The sequence below is a fragment of the Lepisosteus platostomus genome, chromosome 4 (genome assembly GCF_059453375.1).
Source record: "Lepisosteus platostomus isolate fLepPlt1 chromosome 4, fLepPlt1.hap1, whole genome shotgun sequence".
Lineage (NCBI taxonomy): Eukaryota > Metazoa > Chordata > Actinopteri > Semionotiformes > Lepisosteidae > Lepisosteus > Lepisosteus platostomus.
The window spans coordinates 67,900,535-67,921,964 of NC_142614.1; the positions used below are offsets into that span (position 1 = coordinate 67,900,535).

Consider the following 21,430-nt stretch of genomic DNA (forward strand, 5'->3'; position numbering starts at 1 on the left):
TATTTTCTGTAGAACAGATACCCCTAACCCTAATTAAAAAATAATTCTTCTTACGTAGGAGTGCTCAGAGGCAGAAGCCGCTGTGTCTTTTGATTCATGTTAGTGTAAATTAAAAAAAAAATCTTTATCATGATTAACAATGAAACATCTCACACTTGCAATGTTGTGAAATTCGATGAAATTCTATTTTACGATTACCACTTACACTGTCAAATATACACAAAATACTCAACCAAGACCTGAAACACTGGTGTATGATATGCAATAAATCTCCCAAGTTGAAAACGATTTATCTGTGTTGCTTCCATCTGTTAAAAACACTTCACAAGGATTTCTTACCAAATAGTAGGGTTTTTGGAACCCAGTGTCATTCTTAAAAATGAATGAAGGTGAACTGACACTGGTAGGAATCTTTCAGTGTATTTAAACAGGTCAAATTTGAATTTGTTGCAAACTACGAAAGATCAAATCGCTTTAAAATTGTTTTGCAAGTCATTGAGAAGCTACTTCTGCTACCCATCATGAAACAGGCAATTCAGACACTGGGGGTTGCAAAGAGTAAATAGATGATAATATATTGCAGCAATTGTGTCTGGGACATGCTCAATTTTCTATAATTACTTAAACACACAAACTTAAGTATTTACCAAGAACCATTTGGTTTTTATCAAATATGACACAACAATGCTTCAGTAGGAGACATTTGACTTTCAGCAGAATTAAGTGTCTCCCAGAGGATACAGTGCAATGAGGAAAAATGAGTTCATATATCTCTCTCTCAATTATGGTGGAGAGATAACCAAGGAATGAAAAGGGCAACTGGACTGTGTTCACTAGAACTTGTCCTCTCCTACAGTGTGTGCACGTATTTAAAGCTTGTGCTCTTCTGAACTATGCACACTGGCTTAGACGTTGTCCTCCTCTGAAATATGTAAAACTTATCTCTACTGATTACACTTCTTGTGCTCTTCTAAATTGCGTACATTTGAGTCAAACCTGTGCCTTGCTGACATGTGTACACGCCTGTGGTCTTTTCAATGTCCTCTTTGATGTTCCTAATTGAACTTTCAAGAGCTTTCCCCAATTCAGAAATCACGTAACAGCTACCGTGAGGTTAGAGACCCAAATACTCGAAATGAATGAGAACCTGTGATGTGTGCAGTGCAATATTGGTTTTAAGAAACTAACTGCGGGTTCCCGATTTTGTTTGCCATGCCCACAATACGAGACGTCCAAATAGGGAGCTGCGTCAGCATGCGTAGGCTGCACAGGAACCGGTAAAAGTTTATTCCCTGATGAAAGAAACGGGTCGAGGCCTCCGGACCGCACTGCGCCGCGCCATGCAGACGCGACCTGAGGGAATGCACCTGCCTCTTTCTAAAACTTTTAATTGTAGTAAAAGAGAGAGCCGGCTCCCGTCTCCTTACCCGCTCCTCGGCGCTGGCCTGCCGGCCCACGGCGCTCAGGGCGTTCTCCACCCGAGCCAGCCGGCCCGACAGGGACAGCAGCAGGTTCACCACCTTGTCCAGGTCCCCGATGAACATCCGGTACTTGTCGCACTCGTTGGGCTTGCACCGGTCCTGCACCAGGGCCTCCATGGTGCTGCCCAGCCCGCTGATCCTCTTCTGCTCCGCCGCCAGGGTCTCCTTCGCGCCGCGCAGGGCCTCCAGATGCTGCGTGATGAGGCCCATGAGCTCCACCTACAGAAAAAAACACCACGTCCGTTTATTTTTTTTTTCCTGAATCGCGCGTTTTAAACGGAGGCCGTTAGCGCGGTTTCTGAAAACCGCCCTCACAACCACTAAAGGGAAAATGTAAGGTGGTGTTTTTTACAGGAAAAAAAAAGTCTTTTTTAAAAAAAAATCGCGCTACAGAATTAATCAACGGCGTCGAAAAATGCAATCCGTAATAACTTCACAAACACCGAGACAAACCGCAAGCCGGTATTATTCAGTCTTCCAAGAGCGTTCAGAAAATTAGTATAATGATCAAATCTGTCTTGGATATCCATTTACAAACGAATAGCACTACAGAATTAATCAAGGACGGTTTCTAAAAACGGTCCTTACAAACGCTCAAATGGGGAGCTCTTTTTTGAAAGTCTTCTACAAGAAAATAAGAAAATCAGTATGATTCGGGAATTCTGTCATTTATGACCTAGAGGATTTTTATTTAAATCCGTTTTGGGGGTGTGGTAAAGGACTGCTGAACTCAACAACCAGGGCCATACTGAAGGATAAAGCACTCGTTCCGTTCGTGACGTAGTCCCTGTCTGGGCGACAGTATGACAGAAAAGACAAGAGGGTCAGGACCTTCTTTTGATTGACATCTGTCGTGCCGTCCGGGTCCAGCTCGTCCAGATCGGTCTCCAGCCGCCTGCTCAGCTCGGAAGAGGGTCCCGCACTCCTCTCCTCTCCCGCAGCAGGCTCCTCTTCCTCTCTCCTGAAGAGAAACGGAGGCAACTTGCACCCTCTGCCGCACTCTCCGTGTCATGATAGGTAGTTTTTACACACTCCCTTATGTTTCAGTTCGTCTAGTAATTGTGAGACACTCCCTAGAGTAAGCTAGAAAGTTAGAATTGGGCTGACACATTATAACGGTTTTTGTAAAAGTGAAGTTTAAACGCATTTCCTTGTTATATTTAACCGTGTTTAAGTTATATATAAAAGAACCCAAAAAAACACGACACTCCAGGGCTTGTTTTTACACCGTTTTTGCCAGAGCCGACCTGGTCCTCAGCTAATTTTTTTTTCTTTTTTTGGTTCATTTCATAAGAAACGACGTTTCTTGTGGCAACACGAGCAAGACATACAAAACAATTGTTACAGCACATCTCGCAACACCGTCTGCTTAATGACGACGCCTGGCTTGCTGCCTCTTCAATTTGCTTTGTTTAACCTGCTTCAATTTGTTTAATACCGTCTCCCCCACCCACACAAAAGAAAACACCGCTGGCAGTGACAATAGCCCTTTACCTGACATTTGCTCATTTGAGAAAACTGGCATATAGACTGAATCCGCTTTGGGAGAAACAAGTGGCTGCAAGTGTTTCATTCTTAAAGTGCGACACAAACATTCTAGATGAACACAGTGAGTCTAAAGCAAAAATGAGAGTTTTGACTTTGCTTTCCCAATACCTATGGAGGAGTCTGTACATGGCTGCTCCAGCAGTTTCAGGGTGACCCAGAGGGCGTCATGTCTTATAGTTCATGGCCTACAGGAGGAGCCCTGTTTTGTCCACTGGCAAAACAGGCGAGAGACTGGCTGATAGTTTCAGGGGACAAGTCAGAGAGGTGAACATCAAAGAGTTCCTCAAGCTATTAGTTCCCTCTCTCTACCCCGGCCATTACACTGGCCTTTCTGTCTGTATCTTTTCACACAGTGATTCGTAAACTCCAGTACTGGAACAACATCAGAGAGTCTCTCTCATCTGTCCACTTATAGTTGTATGCAAAAGTTTGGGCACCCCTGGTCAAATCGCATGTTTAACTGAATCTCTATGTGAAAAGAAGTTAACACAACCTCTGCAGGGGACAAACCTAAACATGACATATTTCTGCACATTTTAATGCTCAATTACTATTTATGTGCTGAGTTTAACAGCGAAAAAATAAAACACTGCATGTGGCATGTGCGAAAGTTTGGACACCCTGTCAGTCCGTACTTAGTGACACCTCCTTTGGCAGAAATCACAGCCTCCAAACGATTCTTGTAGCCAGCTAAGAGTCTTTCTTTTCTCTTGAAAAGAGGTTGCAGAGGTTGTGTTAACGTCTTTTCACTTAGAGATTCAGCGAAACATGCAATTTGCCCAGGAGGACCCACATTTTTAACATACAACTGTATTTACAGAATGCTGCTTTCCACGTTGCATCATATCACAGTCCATCATATCTCCCTTGTACCCTCTTCTCCTGCTCTGCCCATTCTCACAGCTTGGTTTTCACCCACCCCCCCCTTTTACTGCTACACTCCTTGCTCTCCATCTCTCCTCTACACAAAGAAACCTCCACAATGTTCATTCTTTCTACTTTTCCGAGCAGAATTAACCTCTACTCGTTCATTCACCGATTACATCTTCAGAGAACGTCATTCTGTGTTGAAAAAAAACAGCTGCAATACTTAAGTCAACTAATAGATGGCGCTATTCGTTAAGCCTTTACATTTCACATTCCTAACCACTTGTATGAGGTAGGGCTCATTACATCATACTTCTTAATATATTTAGTGTTCCCCAGTATTCAATGTTCATTCTGCGTAAATGCTATTACATTTCTTGGAAAAATATAATTACATAAAATGTTTGACATCTGAACACGGAAACGTTATGGATTTAAAAAATGGCAATGATATCAAAACGGTGATTTTATCTGTAAAGCTCAATGAATGTAATTGGCAAAATATCAGTTGACATATTGTTCCTAAAATTAGTTAATTTATGAAAATAATGTTTTTTTCAAGGATGAATGAATCAATACATTTTAGAGAATTGCTGTTATCGAATAAGGATAGTTTAAATATATTAAAATAAGTATTTGTCTCATCTCTGTGAATCAATAATTGCAAAAGGCATGGAATGGAAACAACAATATTATATGACATTAATTTTTCTGACGAAACACACAAATAATATTACCACAATTGTCACATGGTACTGTGGCCTGCTGTAACTTGACCCATATCGTACTGTGGTCTGGTGTATTGTGATCCATATCGTACTGTTCCTGCTGTATCGTGATTCATATCGAACTGTGGTCTGCTGTATCATGACCAATATCGTACTGTGGTCTGGTGTATCCTGACCCATATCGTACTGTGGTCTGGTGTATCCTGACCCATATCGTACTGTAGTCTGCTGTATCGTGATCCATATCGTACTGTGGCCTGCTGTATTAAGACCCATATCGTATTTGTGCCTGCTGTATCGTGACCCAAATTGTACTGTGGTCTGGTGTATCCTGACCAATATCGTACTGTGGTCTGGTGTATCCTGATCCATATCGTACTGTGGTCTGGTGTATCCTGACCAATATCGTACTGTGGTCTGGTGTATCGTGACCCATATCGTACTGTGGTCTGGTGTATCGTGACCCATATCGTACTGTGGTCTGGTGTATCGTGACCCATATCGTACTGTGCCTGCTGTATCATCTTACCCAGATACATTCTTGTTCTTTCTTCCTTTTCAACATGGAAGTAATCTCTTCTTGTTCCTTTGTAGCTCCATTGCTGATGCAACTCCTCACTCAACACCTCAAATTATTATAAATGTATAGAAACTGTATGTGTCTGTGGCTCCCAATGCTACATCACTGACAATTCCTTAACACAATAAACAACAGAAGCCCACTTAGACTTACTCATCACCCTCTGCTGAAGATCTCCAGACCATCCTCCCGGTTCTCTGACTGTGAGCCTGCTGCTGCATCAGGCTGCCTGTGGGGAAGATGTCTTCCATCAGGTCCATGGTGGTCTTCATGGTGGAGGTGTCAAGGATGTGGGCCAGAGACTTATCCTTGGAGACAATCTCCTTGGCTAACAGTTCTGACCTCAGCTCCTCGGGAGACTTCTCCTGCTTGCCAAGCAGAGGAGAGTCTGTCTCAAGGTCCTCATCAGAGCTGCAGAGGTCTTCATCTGCCACCAAACCTCCACTCTCATTGCCAATGTCTGCTGGTGGCCTGGGCCCCTCCTCGCATATCGAAATCGCAGCATCCGGGCTTGTTGTGCTGACCTTGGATGTGCTGTCAGAAGGGCAGTTTGGTGTCGAGCTAGAGGACAATTTCCTTTCTGTCACTCCAGGAAAGTCCTTTTCATCAGGACTCTCGGTTCTGCACAGAGATTTAAATACATATAGTTACACAAACCAATAAAACATGATTGTTTTCAACACATGAAAAAATACATACAGTATATAGCGATACTTTAAAAAGAACTTACTGCTCAAATGATTTTTTTTCCCCAGGAAATGCTGTTTATGCAATTGATTGTTTCTTTTGTCACTTTACTTAAAATGGAATCATTTATATTATATCAAATTGACTGAAGGAGAATTGCAGGTGGGGTTCGCTATTTGCCACTAAAAGAGATATTGAATAACAGCTTTGCAGGGGGGGGGGGTCTATGACATTATTTACTCAGAAAACCAGCAGAAGATTGTTTTTTAGTAAGAAGTCAACATTTAGACCCCAGTATATCACATCTTGTTTCAATGAGAAATCATCACCCACTTCTGTAAAAAGTTGTAGAATGAGGCCCTGTCAAAACTAAAGAAACATCCAGTTCAAATAGAAAAACTGTATTACAATTAGCTTTCAGACCCTATTTGAAGGATATCCCTAAATAACCACAGGCACAACTTAACTTTAACATAGCTTACAGACTACACGTTAAATAAAAAAGGAAGTGTAAAATATGGTTCAACGCCTCTCTTATGGTTACGCATTTGCGATTTTGTGGCGATTTCTTTTTGTTCCTGCTTGAAGAACTGTTTTTTTTTTGTAATTTTCCCCCATTTTCCTCATGGGGAAGAGGAGCACTGTAAATAAACTGCACTTGATATATCTGAGTGCTGTGCGGCGGCGCTATCGTTTCAGAAAACGGACCGGCTTTGACAGTTGCTCAGGCCACTCTGCGACATCCTCAAAACAAGATAAAAAAAAGAAGCTGGTGTCTGAGCAGTCCGGGAACAGCCGAATACAGAGACTGCAGTTGTGCAGGCTGGGTTACCTGTCAGGATGTGGCAGTGCTGTGGGGGGCAGTGTAGCCAGGGTGCCCTGCTCCTCTGCTATTACTGGAGGAGGGTAGGGGAAGTCTTCTGTAATTTCCGTCTCCCTCACGGGCTGCTGGAAGGGCAGAGCTGGCGAGGAAGGCTCGCACAGGGGCTCCTGAAGGAACACTTCGTCGTCGCCGTGCAGGAAACCGGAAGTGGGGGAGAACTGTAGATTAGACTCCGAAATTCGCAGGGAGGGCAGGGGGTGGGCCAGCGAGGAGAAGGGGGTTTCTGTTTCCGAAGAGGAGCTGTTAACCTCCCCTGCGATGGGACTGCGCCGGACCAGTCTTTGGGGGGAGGACGGGACCTGTTCCGCCTTTCGGAAGGACGTCGTCTTTGGGGCCACGGTTGTCTGTGGGCCACAGGCCTCCATCTGGACGTCCTTGAGAGTTTCTTCGGATGAGTTGGTGTCCAAGGAGCTCTGTCTTATGAAACTTGGCTCAGGCTCTGGGGCCCTGCCTTGGAACCTGCCTCCCAATCCCATCAGCAGACTGGGAGAAGATCCCCGTAGGGGAGGTGAACTGGTAACATGGCCCAGGCTTTCAAGTGCATCCCAGCTGGAGCTCGTACTGCCCCGGGAATCCCGCCTGGTGGCACAGCCCAGAGGAGCTGCACCCGAAGTGCTGCAGGGGGTCTGTCGGTCCACATGACTCGGTTTCTCTCTCCACAACAAAGCGCTGCTAGAGGAAGGGGTCACTTGATTGGCCATGTATCTGTCGTTTCGAAGTGTTAATGTCTTTTCCTCTTGTCTGTGAAAAACATGAATAAGAACTGTAGCTAAAACCAGGTTTTACACACAGTCCGACATGCATTTTATGTGGAATAAAGTTAAATATTTTTTACAGCCATTTTTTTGTCAAGCATGTTTCAGCCAGTGACTGTTTCAATTGTATTATATTACTTTTTGCCCCCAATTGTGGATTAAGATTACCATTTGTAATAAAACCATAACAATGGCAGAAAATAACATTGAGCTGTCTTTTCTGAAATAAGCTGCATTCCTTCCTTTACTGACACAAATTTAGCATTTAGGGCTAAATACATAAAGCTTTGAGCACAGTGTTATTTTGGCCCATTTGCTTTTTACTAAAGCAACAAAGTAGTAGCTTTTACAAACAAATCCTCATCCAAACATACAATACAGACTTCCTTGGAAATGCAAGCTGTTTTCATTTATATGAGAAAACACTGGTGTAATACTAATACTGTGGTAACTGGTTAACATGCAGAAACCAGCTGTTCAAAGATAGATGGCAGTTTTTCAGCGTCATTCACTTGTCTGTCCTCAGATAAAAATATCACAGATGCTTCGGCCTCAGATCTTGCTCTTGATCTGTTCTCAGCCTCTCAGTAAAAGCAGGCAAGCGACCATCATTGTAATGTATGTGCTACTAGCTCTTTAAAAAGGTCTGTAAAAAGCTACCCAAAACTACCAGCAGAGTTCATTCAGAAAACACAAAGGAAACCCTACAAATCCAATCTTTTTTAACAACGGTGTTGATAATACCACTCTCAATGGGCACTTTCATGAGGCTCTTTTAACATGATTAGATGGGTGCTTGGGTCAAAGGAAGTCAATTCCACCACTCAAGAAATTTAGAAAATAAGGATTTAAAATGCTACCAGATTTATACCCCCTAAACACTGATCTCAATATTACATTTGATCCTGGTTCAGGAATACCGGTGCATATTGTGTATATACTGTATATCCAAGAAATGTAGTTTTATTTTGGGCTTCAGAACCAGTAATAAAATAAAAATGAAATGAAAGTGTTACACTTACACAGCGAAAAAAAATACAACAGCAAAGAACAGATGTAAAGGTCAGAAAATTAGGAAAGGAAACACATTTGCTTGATTTAAAAAATATGTTTATAGACCTTATTTCGTTACCAGCAGATGCAAGGTGCTGCTTCGATAAGATACCAAAAGGTTGATTCACTCCAGTCACAAAGTCCTGAAAAACAGATGGTCGGGTTTTTAGCTTGGGATTAGAAACGAAAACAAGTCCAAGATTAAGGAAATAAAGTTCAGATAGGTAGTTAAATATTAAACAGCACTCGCATGATGTCCAGATTATCTGGGTCTTGGTATGCATGAGCTGCATCCTCACTAATTTTTGAGGTTAACCTGTCATTTTGGGCAAAATGAACAGGAAGGCCCTGACTGGCAAAGTTCTAAAGGGTTTCATCTGCATGCAAAAGAACAAAAGAATAACAACATCCCACAACAGAGCTGAGTGTATTGAACTGACCTGCAGGAAGGGAAGCAACAGGAATGGCTGTGAAATGAATTTTACCCCCCCCAACCAAATTAGGAAGAAAGAGGACACTTAGCCAGGACACTGGGGTTTTTTTCACCCCTACTGCTTGATTTTTAATGACCAAGTAATCAGGATCTCATCTTAACATCTCATCCATAGCACACTTGAAACAGGGACATTGGACAATCTGGACCGTTGTGATCCAGAGGAAAGAGTGGCACCTACAGGTCTACCCGAACTGCTTCCAATTTGTGGGAAAGCCTAACTGTAGTGTCCTCAGAGTAAGGTGTTGTGTTTCAAGGCTATCATACCGTGATAGATATGGATAAGCCAACAAACGACTGTGGATATCTATGTACAAGTACTAAAGATAAAATAAAAAATAAATCTAAGCAATGACCATTTTTACCTTTATTCAAATAAACCAGGAATATAGTGTGCAATAAGACATGTTCATGAACGTGGATTGAAGTGTTCGCAAATTAAATAAAGCCACAATTACTTTACACAAAAAGCCATGTTTACACAGAGCGGTCAAATTATTCTCCAAGATAAAATCATTTGAATTCATCCCAGACATTTCCTGTTCCAACTGCCTTGAGGTCCTAAAGACATCTGATGTCTTTCCCTCCTCTCGCAAATCAGAAAGACATTTATCAGTCTGTAATCACTCGCCAAACTATTTCCAAAGGAGTCTCGTTGGCACCACACAGGAAAACAGAAGTTCTGTTCACTTCCTGTGTGCCTGCGTTTGTGGGTATACAGCACACTCCACCCAGCAGAGAAATCTGGGAATCTTGTCAGTAGCTTCCCTTCACATCCATTTTCTCCTCCGCCCCCCAAAGTGTTGAAAGAGTTTCAGCAAAGATGAGTAAATAAGGAATAAGCTTTGCCATGACAAATCTGGTACAGCTTAATAAAACTGTAACAAGTAAGACAAAACAGGAAGAGCTGGGAGATATTCAAATGGAGAATAGACTTGTGAGACAGCCTTGCTCATCTGCGAGTCAGTTTAATTAACACATCCTTCCTTGTTCTCTGTAGCTGCCATGGAGAGGTTTCAGACATGTCACATTACCAGGAATGATTAAATAGTGCTTCCAACGAGGCCCAAGAGTTAAAATGGGACTGCAGATCAAAGCCTGCAGCCTGTTGGGTACTTGTGTAAATCAACTTCCAATTACAGTTGGTCTGGACCATCACAATAACGTTAAACTATTCATATCAGAGGACCTAAAAAATTGTAACACAAAATATGAATCGAAAAAAACAATTTTTACACTATGCCAGCAATCCAGAATCTTACAGAGGAGCATTGTTCTCATACAGTGAACACTTGTTAATGTTGCTGTTCAGATCTTTTTCTCTCAATATTTCAAAATATTTTTTGCCAAATTTGCCACCGGACCTCATAGCCATGTCCCGCGTATTTGTTTCAGTGTCATTTTCAGTACAATATCAGAATGTTGTATGCCAGTTGAAAACTATAATTACAGCCGGAGGCTTAATGTTATAGTCAGAGGCTTTCTGTTTGCAGTACCCACCCTGTCATGTCTCATTTGGATGTGCATATTTCAAAATGACACAGCCGCCCAAGATTGTTCAGGTCTCTTAAGGCTTAAGTTTGAATCCCCCAAGCTGCCCAACTACAGTATGGTGGTATGTTGTTGAAGCTGGTACTCTGTCTTCTTTCAAGAAACGGTTGGATGACATCAATCAGATCATTGTGCCAGACTGTATGCAGTATTTTTTTATTTCTGATGTTTTACTGAAGTTTACTGTTTTAAAGCCCTGCCATGGTACAATAAAGACAAAATTCCATGTTAATTCACGGATGTTACACGTACCCGATCTCGTGTTTCCACAGACGGCGAGGATCTTGATCGAATGTGATGTGGAACAGGCCTCTTCTCGGAATGTTCTAGAAGGTCTTCAGCAGATGCAGACTTCCCAGAACTCCTCGCTGTAGATCCTCTCTCAAAAGCCACCTCCGGCTGCTGCTGATGGGGTGCATACTGGGACTTGCTACGCCTTCTTAAGGACTCACCTTTACTAAGCTTATTCAGCTCCCTCTCTGAACTGCAGAACTCTGGATTTCTGTCTGGTTGGGCATGGCTGGAGCAGGAAATGTCATAGGAGAACTGTCGTGACAGGCTCCCACTCAGGTACCTGGAGCCCTGAAGACCAGGAGGCAGGGTGGAGGAGACCCTCCTTGTCCTGGGATGACTATCCGCTGATGGGCCCCATTGGTTGCTCTGTTCCTGCAGAGAGCTGAGACTGGAAGCTGAGGAGAGGCTTTGTGAATCAAAGTTGTAGGGCTGAAGGTAGGAACTATGAGGGCGATTCTTCCCTGACCACTTGTGTGCTGTTTTGCGTTCAACGTACTCGGCCAGCGCTGTCTGCTGCAGATGTTTCAGCTCAGGTCGAGAGACGCCGGGGCTACGCACAGACCTGCTCTTCCCCTCGGGCTCAAACATCTTCCGCCGGTCTGCTACGCTCGTCTCTGGAAAAAGAAAGGTCTGCGGACCCTTCTTCTGAGATGCGTCTGATACCCCTAACTCGTTTATCTTCTCCGGCTCTGAATAGGAGCGCTTCTTCTGTTCTGCTGTCAATCGTTTGCGGCCACAAATTCGAGGAAAAGAAGGCCCTACAGCAGGGGTGCTTGGGAGCGCGGGAGGTACCTCCTCAGGAGTTACAACGTGTCTTTCTCTCGGGGTGTGAGGCGACACCCCACCAGGTTTGGTGCTAGTCTTATTTGACGTTACTTGCTCCACAGACAAATGTCTGTTGAGATGGGGTGAGTTAACGCTCAGGTCTTTACGTCTAAAGGAAGTGGAGCGTAGAACTTTTGACTGGGCATCCTTAATACTGTCCCGGTAAGCCCTGTTGAAAGAGGTGTCCTGGAAGGTGCCTAAAATGTCCTGCAAGCCATCTTTCCAGTGAAATTCTTTGCTGTTCTCTTCACTCGTCAATTGGAAGGTACTTTTACTTCTCTGAAGCAGCAGTGCCTTGTTCTCTGGTTTGCTCTGAAAGTGCTGCTCTCTATATTTTTGCTCCATCGAGTCTTCCAGCCCACCTGCATGTTTTCCATCCAGACCGTTACCCTGCATTTTGCCCTGGGACAAACCCTTAGCACAAGGCCCCTCTGAAATTTTCAGCCGGTGCCGAATGTCTTCGATGCTGGAAAAGGAGTTTTTCCCTCTCGAGGGCCGACTGGACCAGGTGAGGCCATGATGGGAATTCGTGCTGTGGGGTTGCTGCTGGTTCTGCTTGCGCTGCTCAATTTGGTTGACCTTCTCCAGCACTGAAAGGCGCTTTGTCGCGATGTCGCTTTTACTTCTGCTGCTGTTGGGGCTCCTCGGTCTTGGAACCTCAGCGGAGGCATTTTCATGCCAGGGTGGCTGTGTCTGCTGTTGCCACACACCTGTCTCACTGTGGTGCCGTATGGTGGGTCGATCCCTGAGATCACTCCCTTGGTTTGAGACCATCTCAGTTTTAGCTTCATAAGGGATTCTAAGATCTCTGCAGCTACCATAAGACATTTGCCCACATTCAAAGCCAGCTTGGCCTTTAGGAAAAAAGTCCTGTTCCTGATCATTTTGCAAAGAAGAGGCTCTCTGCTGACGCCCTCCTTCCACGGCTCGAGTTTGCTCTGGCTCTCTTTTCCATTTGTGCTCATCTGGTATTTCATTGCCCTGTGGATATCTCAGCCTTTCCTCTGCCTGTTGGTTTACAGTGGGCAGATCCCTCCTGTCTTCTTCTGCACTCTGGGGAGTATGCACACACCCGTGCTCTTGCCTTTCTGCTTGAGAGACGTACACATCAGCGCCAGGTTTAAAATGAGGCTTGTAGTGACTGCATTTGGTTTCTGGTTCCTCATGCATTTTGTCTTTCTGGTGCAGGAAGAGTTTTGGTTGCTGAAAGCCAGGGGATTGGTCGGATAAGGTGGAAGCATTGCTTTGGTATCCATTCTCCTTTGCTGCCCCTTCCAGGATCGCGCTTGTGCTGTGGTTACTTAGTGAGCTGCACCGGGTTTCCTTTGCCAGTACTGGGTACAGCAGGCTCCTGGAACTGGGGCAGCTGGTCGGAGCCTGTGCAAAGTGAGGCTCCATCTGAGGCACTGGATAGATCCCTGTGGGTAGCATGAGTTTCCCTGGTTGAGTCGCCTGGGGAATATTCTGCTTGGGTTTGGTAGTAGGGCTGCTCTCAGGGCTTTTCTCAACCACAGTGTGCAGCTGGCCCTCAGCAGAGAATGAGGACTTCCCTGAGATGCCAGGATGAGGCCAGGATCCCTTCTGCAGGGTACGAGAGGACCTGGCCTGCTCCAGACTGGACCAAGAGTTGGGCCTGTCGTGATTCTTAATGGCAACATAGCTGTCACTGCGCATGGGTGGGGCAGGGGGCCCTGTCACACCGGCACTCTCATCCGGGATCCTGTTCTGTGTCTGGCCCCAAACGGGTCCGACGCTGTGTCTGCTGGACGCGTGGTTTTCATTGCTCATGCTGCGGACGATACCGCCTCCCCTGGCCTCTGCCTGGATCCTTGCTTCATTGCTGCGGGCCAGAGCAGAGGAGCTGACCTCGTGCTCCTCCGAGATTCCCTGCTGCGGGTCGTAGACAGTTCTGACGTAGCGGATGTCAGCCTGCCTCATCCCCTCCGGGCCCCGCTGGGAGTGCATGTTCTCCATGGAGTAGGAGCGCTCCTTACTGAAGGCTGGGGCTGGGTACTCGGGGATACTGGAGCTCGTGGAGAAGGAGCTGTAGGCGGAGTCCCTCTTACTGTGCAGGTGGTCAATGCTGTTGGATGACTTTGAGGCTGTGAGCTGGTGGCAGGAGCTGTAAACTGGATGACTGTGGTCCAGGCTCTCCATACTGCCCCGAGAGCTGTACTGGTCCGGACTTTTCCTCAGGAACCCGTGCTCATAGCCAGAGAGGTCAGTGGTGGAGGAACTAGACAGGGAGAACATAATGAACATAAATTAGTAATTAGTAATTAGCCAAATGGCTGAGAGAAATCAAACCCGTTCTGGGGCTTAGTTCACATGCCGAAGGATCTGATCCTTTATAGTCCTGAACAGAAAAGATAACCATCAAATCACATAAAAGTATTCAAAATCCTCAAAGGCACTGACAAAGTCAACTCCAGCGGACTCCTTGTAAACGTAGGAGACACAAAAACTGGAGGACATAAGTGCAAAACTATATGGAACTGAAATTAAAAACTAAGAACAGGAGGCAGGAGGCAGTTCTTTGCTCGAAGGGTTGTAGGTGGAACAAGCTACCCAGTCACTCTGTTGAAGCCATTACCCTGAGTTCTTCAAAATCCAGTGCAAGAAAGGGCTGAATACAACCCTTAGATCAATTATCTACAAACTACCAAATGGGCCAGATGAGCCGAATGTCCTCCCCTCGTTTACAAAGGCTCTTACGTTCTTAAATGCCAAAAGCAATTCCTTGAAGCAGCAGGTCCCCTTATGTTCATGTGCAGCAGCCGTTTGGACATGGACCTTAGCACACGGAGCAGGATGTCCTTGTGGAGAATACCAAAAGTTTATTCAAGCTGCCAAACACATCCTTACTGCTGCTGCAAATGAGCAAATAATACAGAGCACCTCAACTAGACCACAACAAGCAGAATGAGGTGCAACTGGGGGCAACTCCCATGGCTCAGACATGGGTGATTAGTCCAACTCCATGCAGCAAGAGTACAAAGATTTACAGTACAATTACAGCATCCTGTACTGTTTGATTTTGGGAGACCTTTATTATTTTAATCTCGAATGTGCCATGCATATTTGTTTTTTTTTATTTGCTACTGCCAGTTCACGAGGAATGACAATGCCCAAGATCGAAGCGTAATGAACTGTAGTCGAGCGACTATTTGGCTTAACCCGCTTGGCTGAGGGCTGACCTCCTGGCCACAGGACGAGGAGGCCAGGACCCCCCAGCAAGGTAACCAAGGGGCAGCTGCAGAGGTGGAGGTGGGACGCAAAAAGTCGCACGCGAGGAAGAGGGATATCGCATTTGGTATTTATAGCGTTCAGTGGAGGAAGGACAAAGGGGAGTGACTGCTAATTGCTGACGGCTGGGAATGATTGAGCGTGGTTGTTGTCATCCCTCCCGAACTTTAGTTAAATAAACTCCATCTATGCAGTTCAACATGCTGCTGTAAGACTGGGCTATCAGAGCATTTGTCTCCAAGAAGGACAGAAATTTCAATTTTCCTCCAAAAAAAGACGCAAAAAACAGCTTGGAAAATGACCGATACTTTCAAAACTGCGGAACGTTCGACATTTCCATAACAACTAACAAAAACTATCTCTCTGTATTTTTTCCTTTTTAAAACTTATCGAAAATATACTTTACATTTCACTGTCAGTTCACAGCAATGCCACTATATTTTTTAATGCTTTCTAGATTTTACTACCATTGTGTTTCACAAAACATAATGCCGGACATACTAAAGCAGAAATACAGCCTAGCGTATGTGAAAGTTCTTATTGTATGCATATTCTTTAACTGCGTGCAAGTAAAATCTGTTGGGGACAAATTCTTCAGCTTGTATTAATTATATAAAAAGGATCACACAGCTTGACTGGTTTAAATCACCTGACACCTAACATACAAAGAAAATTAATTGGTGAGTGTATGTTGAACATATATGGAGGAAAACAAATCATAATTGCCGCCAAACAGACAAAAAAAACCTTTATATGAGATGACTGGCGCAGTTCCTAGACTGTTCTCCCTTCTGGCCATTTATGGCAATGTGAAAGCTGAACAGGAGGTACAGAAGGCAGCTGACATTTCAATAGAAATAATTAAGATGACGTCATAGCCTTCTCCCCAACACAATCATTCTTATAGGGAGGTTCTGCCAGCCATGCAAGATTTGATTACAGTATTAGAAAAAAGGCAGACGTGTTCCAAAATACTGCATACTCTGAAATATGCAATGCAAAAAATACAGCACTACACAACCAGTGTAGTGTAGCTAGTGAAACCAGCCAGTGAGTACACAGAAAACGTTCCGATCTCTAAGGATAAAACTATTGGCAAACACCTTTAATAGCTACAAACCACTGTTAGTTTTAACGAGCATGCTATTACTTTTCAGTTATCTACACCAATCCTTGATTTCAGGATTCAATATACTACAAACCGGCAATAGGAGCAAGTTTTTTAAAATCTTTTCACTGGGAGTTTTATACATTATTTAGGCATAATTTCTCATGCTTAAATTAAATCAGAAAGGTTGTTTTTTTTTGCGATTGAGATTATGGATGGAAAATAAAATTATTTCTAGAGGGGCTTAGATACGAAGATTGAAACTTGACATTTATTTGGCCATTACTGTATCAGCGGAAAGGAAAAGGGAAACAAGGGTTAATCTTTGCCTTTAAGGAAATACAAGCCGTCCTGTCCCCATCTTCCACAGGAACGCACTTCTGAACTACCTGGTCACTTTGTCTCAAAGACATGGCAAGACAGCCTCTTGAAAATGTAACTCTTCTTCTTTCCCTGTTACAAGGAAAAGGAACTGGACATTTGGAGAACAACTATCGTTTGTAACCAGAAAACCACGTTCAAGTGATGAAGAGGGGAATCATTATATCACAGAACTAAAGACGTCTGCATAAAGAAGGTACTGTGAACTGTGCTGACCTGAAATGGCTGTTGCAGGTGTTTCCTACAGCAACAACAGTCTTTCCCCCACAAAATACTTGAAATACCCCAAACCTCATCATTAACATAACTTTGTTCTCCCGATCCTCCAATTCTTCCTTTATTTAAAATGTTGCACATATGATCCAGTCTGTTCAACATTCAGCACAGAATGATCTCATGGCCCAGGTGCCTTGCAGACTCATATGGAATTGTGCACTGCGGCACAGATTGGTCACCACGACAGAAACTTTATCCTTGCATCTGAAAGCATCCAGATAACAGCAAGACGCCTAATCCCTGGACAAGTCATGTGAAAATAACTGCACCCTCATGTATAACAAAAAAGGGGACAGAGATCTAACACAGACGTTTAGAAGAAGGTCCTAATGCCAAAAAAAAGAAATACTGTACTAGCCCAGCAGGATCATTGGGTTCCGAATAGGATCCTGTCTATTCCAGAGAAAAGGTTGGGAATGGAGACAGGAGGTTCTTCTGTGCAAAAAAAGTGTCTGGAATTTAAAGCGTCTGGTTCTGGAGGGTGGAATTAAATAAATGCTGAATATGAGTAAATCAACCTCCTCATGTTTAGATATCACTGAATATTATTTTATTATTTTATTTGCGTACTTTGCTTAGTATCTACTACAACAATTCCTTTGAAGAAAACATCACTTGACGCATACAGTACATGCAGCAGTGACATTACAACTTAATTTGGATCTATAAAACAATTGGACTCACTTTATTGCCTCTGTGTATGCAGTGCATGAAAAAAGAGAAATGAGTATTGAACATCGGCGCTGTCCACTGCAGGGCAGAAATATCTAAACTACAGTTTGATGCAGAATGCATGAAAAACATCTGTTTTCTGAGACCCAAGAAACCATGTTACAAATAGATGGAATAAACAGAGTATAAAAGCTAAAGACACTCAAACACAATAAAATAATCTTTAGTGTAGATTAACAGTTATAAGGAACTGACACTTCCATTGACAATCCTAGTACCATGCCTGGGGACTGTGTCATAATCCCTTATTCCATTCACTACAGAATATTCTTCTTTCCTGCCTCTTCCTCTGTCAGGTTAGAGCTTTTCTGAATCTGTATATGGGTTGTTGACAAGGAGAAACTCCAGATTCAAGTGTCTGTCTTCTTTTTGATGTTGTTGTTCTTTGTTCTGGTGCTTGAGTGGTGCACAGGACAGCATTCAGAGAGGGTTCTTTTGTTTCCCTGCCAATAACCCCAATCCAACTGACCTGGAATGATACGTTTGGTGCCAAGGAGTGCCGACGGTGCCCCGAGATATTTGCATCATGCCGGGATCCTGTTGGCTCTCCGCTAATTTGGTCGAATGCCAGGAATGAGGTCGGGATGCTGGTTCACTCCGCCTGCAAACACAAGGAAATCAGGTTCAAGCCCTTCAGGTACAGGAACAGGCCGTGGGATTTTCTGAAACCGTTCGCCGTTCCTGAAGGCGCACACCGCCAACTTCAAGCACTTCGGGAAGCTGTCACATTTTCTGTTTTGTTTCCCCCCATTTTATTCGGATACCATTTTTTAATGAAAAATGGACAAATAACAAAGCACGTGGTTTCTCAGCAGACTATTACGGGAAAGGTGACACCACCTAATTATTTACAAGGGCAGTCGCTTTCACTTTTATCAAACAAAGAACTTTCTTTAACAAAGAGGGCAAAGGTAAGATCATAAATCAATTGCAGCAGAGTAACATGGATAAAAATGTTTAATCTTTCTTCAGAACGGATACTGCCTCAACTAGAAATGAGTTACAAATGGAAAATGTCAAATTAAACAACACTAGCTGGTTACATCAAACGTTATTTAAAAAAACACAAATGTGATGGAAATGTAATTAAACCTGTAGAACTGGATGGTTTACGATTTATGTTTTTTCAGCAGAAATGAGGCGTGGGGTTCCTTTTTTTGGACTCACTCACACACACACACACACACACACACACACACACACACACACACACACACACACACACACACATTGACATGTAGTGCATGATGTACAGACACAAATCCAGGCTGTATTCAAACGATCAATGTTTCTGAAAAACATGACACCCATTCCCTCCTAATAAAAAACAATAAAACAACATAACAATATCATATTTGTGGAGATTTGGAACTCAAATGATTTACTTGAATTTTTCCTATTTTGCTGTATAAGACCAGGTCAGAAGGCTGTGAACACAAACAAGAACCAATATTAAAGCACTTTTTAGAACAAGGCAGTCCTCAGTGTTCAGGCTTTGCACTCCTTGTCCTTGTATGCCGAAGGGATCAGTCTTTGGGTATAACGCTATAGCACTTTATAGTCACATGTCTCCAGTGTTAAGGATCGCAAGCTTTAACTATGTCCAAAATCATTTTTTCTTCCAAATTCATACAAAAACACAAATTCAGGTGACACCAATGTGGTCTATGCAAAACTAGAAACCACTGCTGCTCAGAGACATTTCCTACTGAAGGAAGATATCAATGTAATTTTCCCATAAGTCCCTGGAACTACAAAAAAGGCACAAACAGCACTGACAAAAATAACTTAAATGATTTCAGTTAGTGTTTTACTTGGAATAATAAAATGTTTTTAACACTTTTAAAGATATTTTATTTAAGATATTTTAAGGCCTTAAGAAATGTCTAAATTAACCAAATCTTTGAAAGGATAAAAAAAGTAATTATGAAAATGTGTTCCCTAGTAAATATTACACTACACAACTTTGTCTATGGGATTCCCAAATGAAGCAGCATCTAACGACAAAAACTACAGGAATGTTGAGGTTATCGTATAACAAAGCATCTTACAAAGGACTACAAATAATAAAAGACGCAAATAATACATAAAGTTTCAAATGGTAAAAAAGAGTACATATACTATAAATCTCGACATTGAAATGAGGTGAATTTACTGGTGAAAAGGATTTTATGTTTAAAATACAATGATTCGTTTTTTTTTTACTGGCTGTGTAATGACTTTTTGGCCCTCCTCTGATCCAGCATTTCAGAAGCTGGGCCCAGATTACCGAACACTCCCTCAGGCACCTTTCGGACGAGCCATCTTGGGTCCGATAGGGAGTCAAAATGGCCAACGGTCACATGGAGTTAAAATGAAAATTTCGTTTAAAAGAAAATAATTGCTGTTGAAAACTGCATTTATTGAGGCCTATAATACACCACCCAGACTAGCATTGCTCCGTTTACTTTTATTTTTTTACTTGACATTTCAACTTTTTTTAAACGTGTAACGGATACCACAAAAAACAAACTCAAGAAGTGAAGAGGCGGAATGTCCACACTGGCGAACTTGCGCTCTTCAAACCGCGAGGTAGACCTGCTGGCAGACTGATGGCGATTTTAAAAAGGAGCAAGTTGATATGTGTCTCAGACAACCCGGGCTACTCAATTCCACACCCACAAGCAAGTGTGCGCCCGGGATTGAGAGATGCTCTTTCCTTTATAATCTAGAGTTGATATTCTTCTGTCTGCCTCGGGAATTCGGCCACATCACGGTTAACGTGCCTAGACCCGGTAATGGAAAAGCCGCGGACAGAGGAGAGGAATGCTACTGTATATAACAACTCCCTCACTCGCTCTGCTGACCAGACAGTAATTATTCTGGAAGACTTCAATATGCGCGTCGTCTTTTGTATCCTGCCCACCTCTCGGAAGCACACAGACTTCCCTGCTCACCCGTCTCTCATTCTAGATCAATGTGATCGCAAACGCCTATAAGGCTGTATGCCGACCGCCTTTAGGACAGTAGACCACAATGTGATACATCTTGTACCCGAACAGACTGATAGGAGAAACAACGTATTCGGACAGCGCAAAAAAAGGTGCATAGAAAACGGCAAACAAGAACTGAGAGACTGTTGTGACAATACGGACAGGCACATATTTTTCGATTCGTGCTCTGTGGTCAATGGAGTAACTGATACTATTGTCACACCTCAGTCTGTGAAAGACGAGTTGCTGAAATCAAAGCAGTGAGAGTTATTTCCAAAGGGCAAGCTAGGGGTGTCTTACAGAGCTGAGAAAACACGCCTAACCGCAAGAGAGACGTGCTTTTCTGAGAGGTCAAACTGGAGTCGTCGGGGAAAAAGAAAAAGGAATTTAGATATAAAACAAAACGTGACTTTAAAGGGGAAATGGAGCAACGGTTCTGTTCTGGAAATAGCCAGGCATGGGAAGGCTCAAGATGGGCAGGGAAAGATTTAGAAAAAAAATCCCTAGTCTAAATATGTCTTTTGTTAATGATGTGAACATCTTTTAGTGCAGGTTTGACACTGGAAATCACAGCAAAGTGATTGCTTTGCTGTTTAAGGATATGCGACACTCTCCTTTACTACACACCTATGCAGCTGACTGAGAAGGAGGTCGCTGCCTGTCTGCCTGTCTCTCTCCAGTATTAACACCAGTGCTTACCAAGCTATTCCAGTTTTTGCTCGAGACCCCAAGCTATCGAAGCAGACAACAACTTGGAACACAGTCTTGTAATGATTTTAGACCTATGGCCCTCACCTCTGTTTTAGCAAAATGCATGGGGAGAACTCGTGTTAAGCATCAACGTAGGAATAGAAATGGCCGGCTGGTGGATAATTTTTCCATGTTTGAAATACCTGGATACGTACATTGATAACAAACTGAACTTCTCAGACAACACAGAGATCAAGTTTTAAAAAAAAAGATTATTTCT

At 43.3% G+C, this 21,430-nt stretch overlaps 1 protein-coding gene across 9 annotated transcripts in view; it reads right to left on the reverse strand.

Annotated features, from left to right (window-relative positions):
• Positions 1–21,430, reverse strand: part of shroom3 (shroom family member 3) — a 79,546-nt gene that overhangs the window by 3,515 nt on the left and 54,601 nt on the right. For all 9 annotated transcript variants that reach the window (XM_088630393.1, XM_088630394.1, XM_088630400.1 and 6 more), the window contains 7 exons: positions 17,958–18,089; positions 10,879–13,981; positions 8,649–8,725; positions 6,724–7,515; positions 5,358–5,825; positions 2,313–2,442; positions 1,428–1,700 (listed from right to left, as the gene is read on the reverse strand). In XM_088630393.1, the coding sequence (XP_088486519.1) occupies positions 1,428–1,700; positions 2,313–2,442; positions 5,358–5,825; positions 6,724–7,515; positions 8,649–8,725; positions 10,879–13,981; positions 17,958–18,089 (4,975 nt within the window). The remainder of the gene's footprint in view (positions 1–1,427; positions 1,701–2,312; positions 2,443–5,357; positions 5,826–6,723; positions 7,516–8,648; positions 8,726–10,878; positions 13,982–17,957; positions 18,090–21,430) is intronic.